General features: G+C 39.7%; 1 protein-coding gene across 3 annotated transcripts; it reads right to left on the minus strand.

Moving 5' to 3' along the window:
• Nucleotides 1–6,357: 6,357 nt before the first annotated feature.
• On the minus strand, nucleotides 6,358–16,326 carry LOC137174456 (carboxypeptidase Z-like). Of its 3 annotated transcripts, none has more exons than XM_067579741.1 (11): nucleotides 16,110–16,326; nucleotides 15,646–15,675; nucleotides 14,625–14,999; nucleotides 11,508–11,732; nucleotides 9,954–10,183; nucleotides 9,148–9,309; nucleotides 8,838–8,996; nucleotides 8,308–8,443; nucleotides 7,983–8,122; nucleotides 7,732–7,831; nucleotides 6,358–7,073 (listed from the first exon to the last, which is right to left on the minus strand). In XM_067579741.1, exons 1-11 carry the CDS (start codon nucleotides 16,210–16,212, stop codon nucleotides 6,715–6,717), a joined length of 2,019 nt encoding a protein of 672 aa, XP_067435842.1. In that variant the 5' UTR covers nucleotides 16,213–16,326; the 3' UTR covers nucleotides 6,358–6,714. The 3 variants fall into 3 exon arrangements, with proteins under 3 accessions (XP_067435842.1, XP_067435841.1, XP_067435843.1); XM_067579740.1 differs by having other exon boundaries at nucleotides 11,508–11,735; XM_067579742.1 differs by having other exon boundaries at nucleotides 11,508–11,735; nucleotides 14,625–15,032; nucleotides 16,110–16,219.
• Nucleotides 16,327–17,032: the final 706 nt, after the last annotated feature.

Here is a 17,032-nt window from a genome sequence, read left to right on the forward strand (position 1 = left end):
TTTGTTCAGGGTCTGTAACAAAGAAAGTGGCTTATTATCACCCACTGGAGGAGTTGTCTGCACATGTACGATTCGGTAATTGCTGCCGCTTAACAAGCAGACTGAATTGGACTTGACATTGAGCCATTATTAGGAAATGAAATGCTGTTTTTGCAATTATGTGAGTTTGACAGGGCCCAGTGAATCTCCCCTGTAAGGATCATAAAAGGAGAACACAGTTACATCCACAGAGCTGCAGCAGTACTGCATGTGTGATGTTATAGTGCAAAGTTTTACTATAAATGTGCAATAAAACTGAGTCAAATTTATGAATGAAAGGAGATCGTAATCTTCCTTTCTACTTCTGTTTGTTAGACTCAAGCAGAACTGAAGGACTTTCTGTAATTCAAACATCAGTATATGAATCTGTGACAGCATTGATACTTTATAACGCTCTCTTTATGTCAAGGTGCTCTCAACTTTTTCAAAGTATACGCCGCGAGAACTTGACCTTACAGCAAAATACATCAGTGATCACATTGACTGTAAATAAATCAGATGGAGCTCAGCAGGAGGCAAAAATCATCACAACACCCATTGAATTCATTCATAAAGTTGAACTTGAAAGTTCATTTTTGAACTTGACAAGAAACTTTTACAGGCGCAGGATCAAAAATCAAACTGAACAAAGAAAGTCCAACAAAAGATCGACACACTTTGCTGATAGCATCCAATATGCCAGACGAAGACTTCTGTTAACTACGCCACTTTGTTAAATCACATTTTTGGGAGCTATCAGTACAGTGTGTTTACTACTTTACTGATCTTTAGGTCCATATACTAGATTTATTCCAGGCTTACAGCTACATCGCATGGCCTCTGTCAGGAGATGTAGTTTGCTAAGTTGTCACAGAGACATTTTGGTTGTCATCACAGATGACAACTGGGATTTATTTTGTGTTGTATCCTCAAACAGCAGATTAAACATGTATCAGATCATTTGCATACTTTTTGACAAGGTAAAATACCTGAACTGAAGTAATCTGTGATCATACATTGTTAGAAATCCTATCATTAAATGTGTTTTGAAGTCTGATGTCCAAGGTAACTCCCTCATGGTAATTTTGCTCATCATTTTAAAAGTGTGCATGTGATGTGGTGTTGACGGGAGGAAGGAAACATATTTCTAGTCAAGTGCTTGAAAGGAGTGACTCCTGTTCTAGTATACAAGCTGAGCTGGACATTTAATATAATCTCCACTTCTCTTGAGTTTGTTTTTGGCTGGGAAGTGTTTTCTATGGCAGTGGGTCCCAACATTTTTGGCTGGAGACCTGTTCAAATGAAGCAGTGTCTGCTTGCAACCGCTTGCTGCAAGTTGAATATGTCTATGAGTGTTGAGAAGTTGAATCAAAGAGAGATTTTCTCCACTAAAACCTGTTTGTTTCATCAGAAAAGCAACAATTAAAGGAAAGTCAGAAAAAATCAACACAATTTAAGTAGCAATTATCTCACAACCCCTCAGATTCATCTTGTGACCCCTTAGAGAGGTCCTGACCCCCAAGTTTGGAACTACCGCTTTATGTCAAAGTTATGAATAATGTAAAAAATTTGTTTAATATCAATATTAATTTAGAATTCATGAGGGAAGTGTTTTAACTTGAAGCCACTATGCAAAAGAAGCACACTGAGTCTTAAGAGTGTGAGATATGCTGATGAGAAGTGGCTCAAATTGAGATAAATCATTGCACTTTGATTCAAACCCGGAATCAAAAATGTATTCACAAATATTGGAAATAATGGAAAATAATAAAACATTCATGCAGCTTCACACATCTTAGTTCACGACTTAAGTGCAGCACACTTGTCAGTTGTGTAATGAAATCAGTTAATGAGCAAATTTTTAAAAAATTAATGCTGGCACCTGGTGGCACTGCATCCACATGGCGGACTGAGCATTCATAAATAGTCACAGTTACAAACTGATCTCGAGGAGGGACATAAGCGTATTAAAGCTCCTTTGAGAACAGAGAGCAGGTTCACTGAACTGAAATGAGGCGTTACTTACCTACTTGCCAGCAGCATGAAGCTAATACAACATGGCAGCTCAGGGCAGCTCTATGCTACTTTCTCAGCCTCACCAAGTAATTGGTGACCCAGCACCCCACCTGACATGGGCGGCTCGAGGAACGGGTCCCAGAAAAGCAAACAGGGTCAATCCTACATGGGATTGTCGTATGTTCACTATAAAGCATGTGACAGAGAAAGGCACAGGCCAGACTATTTGACTTTACACAATGTTTGGTTTAGACTTTGGGAGGGATTGTCGTGGCATTAAGTTCCAACACTCTTAAAATGTGATAAATCTGTGGAGCAAAATGTCACAGATTTTAAAACAATCCAACTACTCAGCATATGCACATCAACTAAACTTGAATTAATTTCATATTTTATTAAAATTAACTGACATGCAGCTGAATGCAACCCTGAGATTTCTTTCATGCCATATGTATGCTCTCAGCATTAGACAGCTCATCATATATAGATTAGATTCGTAAGAGTATTTTAATATGCATGCAACAGCTTTTAAATCATTTAAAGACCCAGTTTGTGCTTGTCATTAAAAATCATCTTTACATTGGACTCTTACGAACAAGTCAGAGCTAAGTATCTGTGGCTCAAATGTAATCTAGTCTGTAAGCATTAAATCCATGAATGCGTACCGCAGCAAGGCAAGGAAAGTGAAATTTGGTTTCCAGCTAACAAAACAGTGTAAAGTCGCCCCCAAATTAATGGTTTGCACCATTTTTATTGGCAATTATTTGTCCTCAATTGTGCAAAGTCACCAGTTGTTCCCTCAGCTGAAACACCGTCCCTGAAACTACTGATGTATGTCCACAGAAAACAAATGCAAATCAAGAGGAAAATCAAGGAGAATCTCGGCAGTGTCCATAAATTTCCAATAAATACTTCAAGCATCTAACTGTATGAGTATAACGGCTACATACATATACTAACCTGTCAGTTGCTAGCCTGTCAACTTCCAGTTTGGTCTAAACTTACACCTCAAACATATACCTACACATCATCAGTGTGTAGCTTAAGAAACTACTTCAGCACAGCTTGCAACTGGTTCCAGTAGCCAGCAGTTTCATATGAATTTACTTGTGACGAGACCAGGGCCCCACATTCTGTTGTAAGACTGATATCTCTGTCGTAGGTATCGCAAAACTAAGATTAAAGGGGATATATCACGTTTTTTGTGATTTTCTCTCATTTTTGTACTATTATGATGTCAGATGTTGGATGATAAACATAGTCAAAACTTGCAGTTAGCGTATGTAAAAATGCTCCCTACAAGTCAAAAACTCAGGGCTTCAGCCTGCTGTGAATGTTATTTACCTAATCAACAAAGACAGCAAGTACTAGCCAATCAGAGGCAGGGTACGACAGGTCTTTGCAGAGTGCGAGTGAGAAAAAAATAAGGCACCCTGAACACTCCGTTTCCCCATTGAACTTCCGTAGCCTTCGTTGCTAAGGTTGTCCCACAGGTTGTTGGCTTTGTCTACTTGCATATTTCAGATTAGATTCGGGCTCAAACATGTACGGATTTATTTAAGAAGTTTATATTTAGAGTAAAGAAGAAAAATAAATGATTTCATATTGTTTGTTTGCGTAGTTTGTTAGTTCATCAGGAGGGTCCTTAAAGAGACAGGAACTAAAACAGCCTGTTCAGACAGATACATAGGTTGAACTGAGGCGCTACGTAAAGGGTCAGTATGAGTTAAATAAGGAGTTTTTTGAGCTGTAAATCATGCAAAAACATAACGATAGGGCCCCAAAATATAAATACAGACCTGGAAATATGCAAATGTGGATAAGTCTTGTTTAAGACTGGACAGCAAAGCACATTTCCATTCATTAAAACATTTAAAACACCTTCATTTTCAGGCCAACTGATCTTGAAACAATAATAAATGTTTTAGCCGCCAACTTGCACAATAATAACTTTGATTTCTGAACTTTGGGTCCACTTCAAAGTGACTGCAGCACTATATGAACTGATGACTGTTGGCTAATAGCATCAGCTCAACTTTTGCATCTGATTATCTCTGTAGAGGTGACTCAGGGGTCCCATGTTATAAAACATTGCTAAAACATACTAATCATTCTCTCTAGCATGTCTGCCTTTAATACAGGACATCAAAGAGCAACAAACACACCATGAGTTTATTCTTTTTCTTCTTTTTGCAGGTTTATCTCATACTGTAGTTGCCGAATACAGTAATTTGCATGTATAAAGTGTAGGTTACCATTCAACTTGGCAAGCAGCCTTTCTACAAGATGTTGTTACTGTTGTCATATTACAATACCTACATTACTATTCAGTGAATGCTGTGAAGTAGCTCGTCCTCCCCACCATGACAATACCAATTTCCAGGTGCTGCAGTGCCAAGCGCAGTATATAATGAGTTCCTGTATTTGAAGCAGACTTGCGTGCCGTGGAAATAGACATTGTTGATGCCATCTGACAGTCTACTGAAAGCTCTCCACAGAAGGTTACAGTATTTTCCAGATCTAGATGGAGGTTTCTTCTCTGCTGTTTGGCTGACTGAGTTTGGTGCCAAATCATGTGTTTGTGTTTTGTAAATCCCCTGAGAAGCCTGGTATTTTTTTTCACTGATTTGTCATGGGTTAAGTAGTTCACTAAGCAGACTTTTCTCTATTAGTCTTTTTCTTTTACGGTAATAGTATTCCTTGACCTTTATCTGGGGGTAATTTGCTTTTCCCATGCTTCTTTCATGACCTTACATAAAAAAAATTCTTAAGAGTGGTTTTGTTTATAAGATTTGGGACTTCTCTGGACCCTGGGGCTGGGCATTGCTCTTGCGTGCCTTATCCTACCCTGTTTTGCACAACCTCTCATTGTGGTGATTAAGTATCCATTTGGGGCTTTTCTAGTTGAATCTGTGTTGTTGTGGTGGGTTTTGGGGGTTTTATTTGTGCAAAATGTCACAAATTTGCCTTAGCTCTTTATCCTTTTCTGTCTCATTTTGTTATTGTCAATCCTATCGAGATGTTCCTCTAGTTTCTTTGGTGTTCACACTGCTTTCTCAACTGCACCACTGTTTTGTCCTCGGCTTTGTTCTGAGCTCCTTTTCTTACTACAGAGTCAAAAACTGCCTACTCTGCATTCATAAATATCCCAGTGTTTATCTAGTACAGTATTCCTTCCTACCTTGTCTGTCATTATTTTATAGGAGTTTTAAGGTTATAGCGTTAGCAAGTCAAAACATGCCAGATAAGCGCGCCACAGCAGGAAGTATTTAAAGTGTGGATTAGTTCTTTAGGAAAACTGACAGCTGGAAATGTACACAAACAGAACTTAGGTTTAAGTTTACAAAACATCCCTCCTGCTCAGTGAGTGGGAGGTGGACATGTAATTATATACTCACAGGGAATGCCCTGGATTAATCATAAATAAATCATGGGGATCGCTGCCGAGTGCATGTTTTACCTGCTTTACAGAAAAATTCTGTAGTTTAGATCAGTGGTTCTCAACCTGGGGATCACAACCCTTTAAAGGGGTCACAAGCTAAAGCTAAGGGGTCGCAGGACAATTAACAAGACAGGAAAGAACTTCTGGTACACAAAATTATATCTTTGCTTGTTTTTTGGGGGGAAAACTGGTTGATTTTACCTCTTCAGGTTTCTAAAAGTGTTCAAACAAAACAATGTGAGACAAGGGAATCACTCTTTGGTGGAACAACTCACAGCTTCAGACACAATGTCACATGTGATGAGTGATGAGAGTAGACAATGCTTCGCTTCAAGGGGTCATAAGTTAAAAGGTCGAGAACCACTGGTGTAGATGACTGTGGTTTAAGGTTTTTAAACAGTTTTTACGAAATAAAAACTTACTGGTTGGTCTTTTCACTACATCCTGAATGCTGATTTTAACAACTATGTACTGTATGTTATTTGTTGTAATACACTGAATTCACATTTACAATGTATAATCTATATCTATCTGGTCACATCATCTTATAATCACTTTCTCAGTATTATCAGCATTAATGAAGCTGCACAGCAACAACTGAAAGCTATAAAGACTTTTCCTCACATCAACATTTGGCTGTGACAACATGACTTAAGAGAGAAAGAAATCAAAACAAGCCTTTTAATCCTCACCTGCACAGTAATATGTGTTTATTTAACAGATTATGTACTGCTGGCAAGTAACCAAACTCTGTGGTTGGCAGTAAATTAGCTGAGAAGTTGATTCAGCCTGCCCCCTAGTGGTCAACTGGTTTCATTACCTATAACACATGATTTAACTGAACATGAGTGAGGTGTAGCTGAAAGAAATCACATTGTGACTACATTAATGTTCTTTATTTAGGCTGTGAAATTATTGGTAAATACAAATATGAAGTGTTTAACAACTTTATATTTCATCATCATAAACTGAAGCATTTGAATGAAAAGGAAAAAGCCTTGTAGACTTTATCTAAACCTTAAAAATAGACATATACTCCCACTGTGAATTTAAGGTGCCTTGATTATGATTTTATATATTTGGGACCAAACAGAACACATGAAGGTAAAAGCGTGAAATGTGATGGCCAGCCAGCTAGCTTTTACACTTTTCTGCTATGTAGCAACAATAAAAAGCTGCACATCCATTTACATGATAGCCTGGTTTATGGAACCACTCTCACTTCTCTTATAAAAGCTCTAGTACTGTTTCAGCAACCAGGTCGGAGCAGGTCCCCCCGGCAGGACAAAGTAGTTCCACCACCAGGGCTTCTCTGCTCTCTCCTCACGGTTCTGGCTCAAATCAGCCATCAGGGTGTAGCGCTCATACTGGTTGTATGGGTCAAAGCGGTCATAGGTGCCCATGGATGGGATGGCGTCATCCTCCTCTTGCATGTCATACTCTAGCGTGCTTTTTTCCAATACAAAGTCCACTCGGCCTGCTGTCATCATGCGAGGAGGCAGGCGGACTTTCTTCATAGTTCGGATGTAACCCGGGGCCGAGGCGGTCAAAATGTGGATGCCAGGGGTGAGAATGCGCCAGTACTCTCCATTTTCAACTGTGCAGAGGGGGAAAGGCTGAGCTTTTAGACTTATAATTTGCATGCATGTGTGTCTGAATAGGACTACTTTTTTTAAAAGGGGCACTCCACAAATTTACACATGAAAATCAGTTTACTCACAGGGTAAACTACTTTTTAACAGAAAGCCTGAGTTACAAACGGGGGTGTGTAGTTTGAAAGATAAGGGCATTAAACAAGCAGGTAATTGGTTGTCAACAACAGACTCTGAGTGACACAAGGCCTTCATATTTGTTTGGTTTTCAGGCACTTCTGTATTATTTAGTGCTAAGTTGTATTTATCAGGGAATAAAGTTTCCTGATCAATTTGGATGTTGACACGAATGCTATTTACAAGTTGGTAACTGGTATGTACTGTAACTCTAATGGTAACGCAGCAAAATGAAAGACATTGCTGTGTTGCATTATGGGAAATGTAGGATGTGTGTGTGGGTTGACCCATATCGGACTAAAAGGCAGGATATTTCAGTCTCTGCTGCATTGATTTATACCATTCTTGTATAATCAGGAGTGGAGTGTCCCTTTAAACAGAACAAAATGTCTCATGTTGGGAAACTAATGTGATAGATTTGGCAATGAAAAATAAGCATACAGCTGTGAAAAATGGTGCACCTTGTTATGAATTGATACATTTTACCTGTGGTTATGTCATGCCGTATTCCTCGGACTGATATCCGTGCACCTTTTATTCCATTTCCCTCCTCATCTTTTACAATGCCTTTGATACCACGATGGGCCTGAGAAACGACACCATGCAGGATAAGACATTTACAGACAAATAATTTCATATGCATGAATTAAGATTTCAACATGATACCAACTCAGAGGTTGATCAATGATCGAGGATGTCAACAAAAGCAAGAAAACTTGAACAGAATCAGGACTTACTGCTTCCAAAAATGCAATCAAAGCCTCGTGGTTTTCATGCCAGCCAATAAACAGTTCCTCTTCAGGAGGGAATTTATCACAACCCAGCTCCACGGTCACCTCTAAACAGTTGGTGTGAAGATAGTTGAAGTCTTGCATACCTGACCGGAGACAAAAACAAAACCACATTATCTAGAAATCCATGAGAAACCCTCATGACCTGACGTTGCTTCCCACATGGTGGATCATAACTGGTCTTACAGCGACCTCTAGTGGCTCCACCTAACATTTCATACTTCTGAGTAAGACACCACCACCACATGTGAGAAATACTGGTTTCACTTACTTCCTGAAAAGCTGGACCACTGTGCTCCATTAACAATTCCTTTCTCACTGTGATAACGAGACGATCCACACTGTGCATTTTCATTGGCCATTCTTTCATGGGAGGTTGCATAAATTCTTGCAAGAAGCTTGAAAACCTACAGAATAAAAAACAGTGTGTTCTTTTTTCTGAAGTTCATTAAATGAGAAGTTAAATATTAATTCAAGTCACGTTATTTCAAACTTTTTCATTGGGATTAGTAGGATTATTATTCATGAATATATATCAATCCAGCCAAAATGCCCACAGTCTATTGTTCAGCTTCAGATCTTTTTTAAATTGTAAAAATCTCAGTAAATTTTGATGAATATTCAAACTTTTCTCTATATCAATTATCACAGACTTACTGTAGCTTATTTTTATAGCTCAGCCTATGAAAACAACAGAAACCCAGCAATACAAACAGTACCAGTGTGTCTAAAGTTTTGACCGGTACTGTATGTCAACATTTTCCTATTCTTGAAGTGATGTTTATCAGGGAACCCGTTCACCTGATCGTCCGGTGCTGGGGATAACATGTTGTGTCCCAGCGGGTGTTTGGAGAAATCGTACGGGTAGGACACCACCAGGTCCCCACCGTGGAAGTTAGCAGAGAGCACAAACGGGATGGAGCGGATCCATTTCATGACAGCATACGTCTCTGGTGCAACCTGGATTGTAGCATTAAGACTTATTCCAACCAAGAAATGAAACAAATCAAGTTTATTCAATTTAAAAAGCAAAGCCTCAGCAATATTACCCTTTAGGTCATAAAATATCATTCACTGACATGACATATATGGATATGGATTCATACTGTACCTTACCAAACCAGTAATAGTCTGGGATTGGGATGTGGTCAGTGCGGTGGCCCTTGCTTCTGCGTCGGTTGTAAGCGATGGATGTCAAATCAGGAAAGTTCCTGTTCAGGTCAATGTTCTGGGCATTGTTTTGGCCAATGTTCATAGACTCATATCTGGGACCCTGTGAAAGTAACAGATGTGTTTTAGAAAATTATCAAAACTAAACTCTGAGAAAATAGTGACCAGCATTCATCACAAGTTCCAGGAAAGGTACATCCTCTAATTGATTGTTTTGTCCAGCCAACAGCCCAAATCCCAAAAGTATTTAATTAACAATCATATAAAACATACAAAAGCAGCATTTACGAAGCTGTAAACTGCGTATGTTTGAATAACTGCAATGATCAATCAGTTAGCAAAATTGTCGTCAATGAATTTACTGCTGACACAGTGGAGTTCTTTCTGTAATACGTGTAAATGCATATTTCATACAGGGTATTCAAATATCTTACAAACTCAGGTGTTTTTGGTAAGTACTGTTTCCAAAGTCAAGGATGAACTTTAACCCTCAACATTTACACCGATGTTGACAAGAGGTCCTTAAAATGCACAATTTTTTTTTAAATTTCGGTTTTTGAGACATACTAATGAAAGCTTCAACAGCTATTGAATGGACCTTGGAGTGAGAAACTCAAGTATTCAGGTTTTAAATTTAACAAGGACATGTGGAAAAGTAAGGTGTTTGGTTGGTTTTCCAAAGGTATAACAGAACAGATACAACTCAAACTGCGCAGCGATTTATGTGCGTAAGTGTGGAGAACTGACCTCCTCGTCATCTCCATAGTTACTGTCCTGTTGTCCAGAAACAGCCACCTCGTATCCATCAGGGTTCATGGAGGGCAAAATATGGATGCGGGTGGTGTTGATAAGAGTCTGGATGCGCTCGTTCCCCAGAAGATACTCTGAGCACAGGTACTGAGCCAAGTAGATCAGCAGCTGGCGGCCCATGACTTCATTTCCGTGCATGTTGCCAATGTACTTTATCTCTGGCTCAACTGCAGAGGGTCACATTTAGCTGGTTTAACTTCATTAGTAATTAAAAATGATGATCTACAGTGCTGCTTGAAAGTTTGTGAACCATTTGGAATTTGATCTATTTCTGCATAAATATGACCTAAAACATGATCAGATTTCCATTCAAGTCCTAAAACTAGATAAAGAGACATCAATTAAACAAATGAGACAAAAACCTTACGCTTGTTTGTTTATTTATTGAGGAAAATGATCCGATGTTACATATTTGTGCGTGGCAAAAGTATGTGAACCTCTAGGATTATCAGTTTATTTGAAGGGGAAATTAGAGTCAGGTTTTTCAATCAATGGGATGACAATCAAGTGTGAGTCTGGGAGGCCCTGCCTTTTTTAAAGAGGAGATATCTGGGTCTTCACTATCAAACTCTGAGCTTCACAACACGGGTTTGTGGAAGTGTGTCATGGCTCAAATAAAGGATATTTTTGAGGACCTTAGAAGAAGAGTTGTTGATGCTCACCAAGCTGGAAAAGGTTACAAAACCATTTCTAAAGAGTTTGGACTCCACCAGTGTACTGTCAGGCAGATTGTGTGCAAATTGAAGACATCCATCACCATTGTTACCCTCCCCAGGAGTGGTTGAACAACAATGATCACACCAAAAGCAGACGTGTAATACTCCGGGAGGCCAGAAGGGACCCCAGGGTAACATCTAGGAAACTAAAGACCTCTAGTGCAGGGCCTACAGTCAACGTTCATTAGTCCACTATCAGGAGAACATTGAACATCAATGGTGTGCATGGCAGAGTTGCAAGGAAAAAAGCCACTTCTCTCCAAAAAGAACATTGCTGCCATCTACGGTTCACTCAAGACCACATGGATAAGCCAGGAGGTGATTGGAAAAATGTTCTGTGGATGGATGAGACCAAATTGAACTTTTTGGCTTGAATGAGAAGCATTATGCTCGGCGATGAGCAAACACTGCATTCCAGCATAAGAACCTTAACCCATCTGTGAAATGTGGTGGTGGTAGTATGATGATTTGGGCTGCTTTGCTGCCTCTGAACCAGGACAGCTTGCAATCATTGATGGAACTATGAGTTCTGAGTTGCACCAGCGAATTCTATTGGAAAACGTCAAGGTATCTGTCTGTGAACTGACCTTAAAAAATGAAAAAGTTGTTTTTTTTTGTCTCATCTGTTTAATTGGGTTCACTTTATCTAGTTTTAGGACTTGTGTAAATATCTGATCATGTTTTAGGTCATATTTATGCAGAAATACTGAAAATTCTAAAGGGTTCACAAACTTTCAAGCAGCACTACACACTGACTATGACGAGCTTTACTTACGCAGTTCGTGTTGTCCGGGGTTGTTTGAGAACTCAATCACCTGCAGCTCCCTGCCCTCCATGCTGCGGCCGATGTTGTAGGTTCTGGCTATATCGGAGCATTGTTCCTCAATTTTCTTGAAGACACTAATCATCTGAGCGTTGGAGTGATAGGTGAACTGCATACTGGAAGCAGACTCCTCAGGAGGAGGAATTTCCATGCTGTCAAACACCTCTTCACCTTGCTCTGCTGTAAGGGAAAAATATGTCTAATTATTTGTGCTCAATGTGCTTTTAATTGTCATAGGGACACATTTAAGAGCTATCAAATAGAAGTGCTGTCGCTATTCCTGAGCAGCTGCCAGGCTATAAATAGGCTGTTTGTAGAGTCTGGTATGTACAGCAAAAACTAAAAAGAGAGTGTGGAAAGTCAGTTTAACACCCAATGTCTTATGAACCAAATGTGCTTGTTTCAGCTGATGCAGTAGACTGGATTATTTTTGTATTCACACCCATTTTGTCACCAGCAGAAACCATTAATAGCCCCAAACCCACATGGAACACATCACACTTTGTTAGTGCCAGATTCAGAAGGCCCAGTTGCATTGTTTTTATACTTTATAAAACTATTATTGTAAGATGTTCAACCTTCTTTACCTTTAACAAGAGCTTGCATGTGTAATTGACCCTTTCCCATTAAGTAAGATTAATTCTCTGTGCCCTACTACTTAGAAGCAGATTCCCCAACCCTTTTTATCTCCTTTTTGATTTATGTATGGATCTACAGGTCACATGCTTTATCAGAACTTCTTGTCAGATGGTCGAACAGCTTCACAATATATTCATATTAAAATGCAACAATAATTTTGTGATTCAAGTACAGTAGTAGCAAAATGTCCAACCCTGCTGTGACAGTACAGTAGAGACACAGGATCTGGTGTTAAATCAGCCTGTGTTCAGGTTGTTCAGGTTGTTAATCCACCAGTGTATCAGTGTTTTTGACCAATAAATGTTCAGTTAATGACCAAAAGGGAGGGTATGGTGGGAAAATGTGATTCTACAACATGCTGCTTTAAAATACTCACAGTTGTTGTCATTACTAGTGTCTGTTTTGTATAACCAATAAACTATTTTTACTCTCCGTTACGGTTTTCATTCAGTCACAGTCCAGCAGCATGCATCTCCACAGCCTTAAGGAGCCGAGAGTGTGTTGGCACCTTAAAATAAAACACTGTATGGCACGTTATCGTGGTTTAGTACTGTTATACTGTCATCACCAATCTGTCAACAAGACTAAGAGTCACATCCATGCACTTGGCTCTGTGAGGCTGCACAGTGGTGCTCTGGGCTAAATGCTAACATCAGCATGCTAACGTGCTGATTTTAATCAGGTATAATGTTTACCATGTTAACCATCTTAGTTTAGCATTTTAGCATGCTGACATCTGCTAATAAGGGCCAAACATGAAGTACAGCTGAGCCTGACTTATTCATTTTTTTATTCAGTTTTGTTGTTTAGTTTAAAGGACCAGTGTGACTTAGTGGCATCAAGTGGTGAGGTTGCAGATTGCAACCCACTGAATACCTCTCCCCTTCCCCTTCCAAGCATGTTGAAGAACCTAAAGTGGCCACGAAACTCATGAAAAACACAAAAGGCCCTCTCTAGAGTCAGTGTTTGGTTCGTCCGTTCTGAGCTACTGAAGAAACATGGCGGTGCAACATGGCGGCCTCTGTAGAAGAGCTCCCCATGTAGATATAGAGGGCTCATTCTAAAGTAACAACAACACAACAATTCTTATTTTCAGGTGATTATACACCATTTAAAACATTATACATTATATTCAATTTCTGCCAAGTCTCTTCCGCTAGATGCCACTAAATTTTACACACTGCACATTTAAATGTTGGACAAATTGAAATTTTCACCTGCTGGTGGGGCTAGAGGAAAAGTCAGAGGATCACCAAAGTCAATTGGATTCATCCTCTGGGCACCATGACTGTCTGTAAAACATTTCATGGATTTTCTGGACCAAAGTGGTGGACTGACCAAGAGACCTACACTGGCTTCCATTGTGTAATGCTGCTAACATGGCTAAAAATAACAGATGGGACTTAAACTTTTACTAATAACCAGTCACCTTGCACCAGACCTGACACCTACAGTCTTGATATTTAAGGCTGTTCCACCGTGCAGCCCCAATGTAAAAAACAGGGGCATCTAGCTACGTTATTAACTCAAGTCCCATTCAAAAACACACACTGGTCCCGGTGTTATAGTCATGCTGAGCTGTTATCTAGATGATCTCTTTTACGTATAGAGAAGAAACAAATTGCACCCACTTTTCACTTGTTTTGTTACATATCCACAGGTTATGCAAATATTGTACGAAGAGGTCACATCATATCAAAACAGGAAAAATTGCATCACTTTGAGATAGATAGGAATATGGGAGCAATTACACAGATCCGACGTGCTGCCAGACATCTGAACCAAATTCTTGGTTCAAAAACTTTTGCACGACAATAAAACATGAGTCCCTTTGATACGGTGCTACAGTTGAAGACTGTTTAGTTCATTGCATTGGTTGACTCTACAACTTTTATGACCATGTACACAGTTTACTGTACACAAACGCTAAATGCTCAAATCATTTCCTGCTGCCCGTGCAGATGTTTCTACTGTTCGTGCTCTCAAATGACTCACACATGATTACCTTATTATCTTCTTTTATCTTTAGAAACCTGTTTTGCACATTAAGAATTTACAACATTTTTTAGAAAACTATGTTTGCCTTTCTGCTGTGCATTAAGGCACTGTTTACAAGAACAGGCTTCTAATGAAAACATATGAAAATAGACACGGGACTAAGTGACAGTGAGGGTTTATGTAGGGAAATAAGGCGTTCCAGTTGGACTTTATTTTGACGTGAGCCACATCAGCATGTGTGTGAACCAGATGCCTGATGAAAACGTGAAATATGCACCACTGAAACTCAAAGCATTATACTTGTGTGTTCCTTAAAGATGAAAATGAAAAGGTATCACATCTCAAAGTATTATGATACAGCACCAAAGTCAAAATAGCCAATGCTAAGGTCAGGCGAGGTCACTAAGGTCACGGTACCAATGATATTCTCACCTCTGAGGCCCTCCAGCGGGTCATAACAGCCCTCCTCGTCACTGACGAAGAAACGATCACAGTCCAGGAAGTAGGGCCACGCCATCTCTATCCCATCAAAAGTGTGGCCGCATCTTTTAAACACCGCTTCACAAGTAGAGCGACAGGGCTTCAGCACCTTGTCTTTCTCGCAGCGCGGGGCCAACACCGAGCAGCCCAGCATGCGGATGTCTGGGTTGCACTGTCCACCCAGCAGAGATTCAACCACACTTATGAGGAGGTACTCAGCCCCGGACTCGGCGTCTTCACGGGTCTTGTGGCCGAGAATGTTTGGGAACATGGTCTGAGCATAAGACATGTCATCGCAGTAGGACAGCAACAGATCTGTGCATTTGGCTGAGGTGAAAAAGGATAAAATTCAGGTAGAGACTGCAAGCAAGGGGAACATTTTGAAATTAACTGATGTACAGATTGCTCAACAGAAAGTGAAGGGAACAGTTATCAACAGCCAAAATTAATATTAACTTTATCAGTCTAATATGGAGGGATCGAGACACGCATCTCCATCTGTCAAGCACTTAATCATGAGGCTCACTGTGCTGTCTTCCATCATCTAGCCCCAAATATTTCTATTATCTCTGGAAATTAGAATTTGAATATTTCATACTGCCATTGATCATCTAAAAATACACATGATGGTTTCATGGTCTTCGGGCCAGATTCCATTAAGACTACACCCAGTGTGACTTATGATCTCATCTTTTTTGTTGTTAAAAACACTGATTCACATCAAATCCATGGGGGTGTAACTGTACAAAGACATGACCAGTCATGGAGGGTGTGGTGACTTTACAGCCTGAGCTTCCTCTGGTGTCACAGGCACAAAACATCAAGTAATTTTGGGCTTAAAAATATTAAGTTCAGAAAAGCTACAAAGATTAAAAAGCCCAGAAAGGTGATCAGCTGCTAAAACATGAAGAAATCTGGCTGACAAACAGCCCACGCATGACAGCGCTCTTCCACCAGGCCCAAAGGTACTTACGTTTTTCTTCCACTGTTGGCTTGCATAGTCCTGAAAGACACATCAGTGTAAGTTAACACTGTAGCAGACACTAGATGGCAGAGTGGTTTCTATAAATGCCTCATTGTGGCCTACAAAAATGCCTGTCTGTCTACAAAAAGTCTTATTAAATCACAAGAAATGTCACATACATGACTGGATTATTAATCTTAATCATTAAGATTGAAAAGTTTTCATCTAGAATATTACAGTAACACCATTTGACAAGCTACAGGCCTACATGTAATCATATTTACAACACCACTGTGTGGATTTAAGTTTAAAGAAGCTACATAAAAGCTTTTTTTTCTTTAAGTTTTGCAGCATGAAAGTCAGCTCCTGAATCTGAGGCTGTACATGAAATGATGTCATATATAATTCATGCAGCAGGTCCGGATGCGCGCAGAAAAATAAAGCAGAAATCACATGAAGCAGAGAAAGTTTACCTCGATATCCCGGGTCACAGCGTCGGGGTGCACACGAAACGAGAAGCAACATCTGAAGCAGGATCAGCAGCATGATGCACATTTTCCGCGGTTTATATTCCATATCGATGTGGCACCTCACACACGCAGCCAGAGTGTGTGTGTGTGTGTGTGAGTGTGTGAATCTCCCAAGTCTGTAGAAATTCTGAACTTCCTTGAAAGCCACATTATTACACGCATTACGGTCAACTATCAAGTTACAGAGGAAATATCTCTGAGGTGAAGTAGGGATACGTGCGTGAGAACGTGCACGTATCGCTTCTTTACCTCAGTGGTTTTTAGCGTTAATTTACAGAAATTAAAATTAAATTGATTCGAGATGATTTTGCTGTTTACCTCACTTTGACTTCAATTGTTGATTTTTTTTATACTTGCCCTGAAATGCATCATGGTTTTAAGTCAGTCCATGTCTCCCCTTGGCTATATTAACTTAATATTCTCACCTTATTATTATTATTTGTGTGAATGTGTGAGTGTGTGATTGGGGGAGAGGGTGGGCGTCTGTCATAGGCTACTTTGGGGGAAAAAATTCAGACTAAAGACTGACTAAAAGACTAAAAGCTGATTTTTTGGGTCCGTGGTTAAGTTTATGGTTAGGTTAAATTTGGGGTTAGGATTAGGGTTATGGTTAGGGTTATGGTTAGGGTAAAACTCCAGGAAATGAATGTAAGTCTATGTAATGTCCCCAAATGTGACCTAGGACAACTTTATCATGTTGATCAATTGCTTTATGCTGGTGTTAAGCACCTTGAGCTGCCATTGTGTATGAGAGGTGCTGTACAGATAAAGTTGACTTGACTTGTTTATTTGGAGTACCTTCTTCACACTGACCCTGTAAGGTCAAAAGGCTTCACAGCTGCTCCTTAACTGGCAGGAGAACAAGA

This window comes from Thunnus thynnus, chromosome 22, assembly GCF_963924715.1.
Source record: "Thunnus thynnus chromosome 22, fThuThy2.1, whole genome shotgun sequence".
NCBI classification, from domain to species: Eukaryota; Metazoa; Chordata; class Actinopteri; order Scombriformes; family Scombridae; genus Thunnus; species Thunnus thynnus.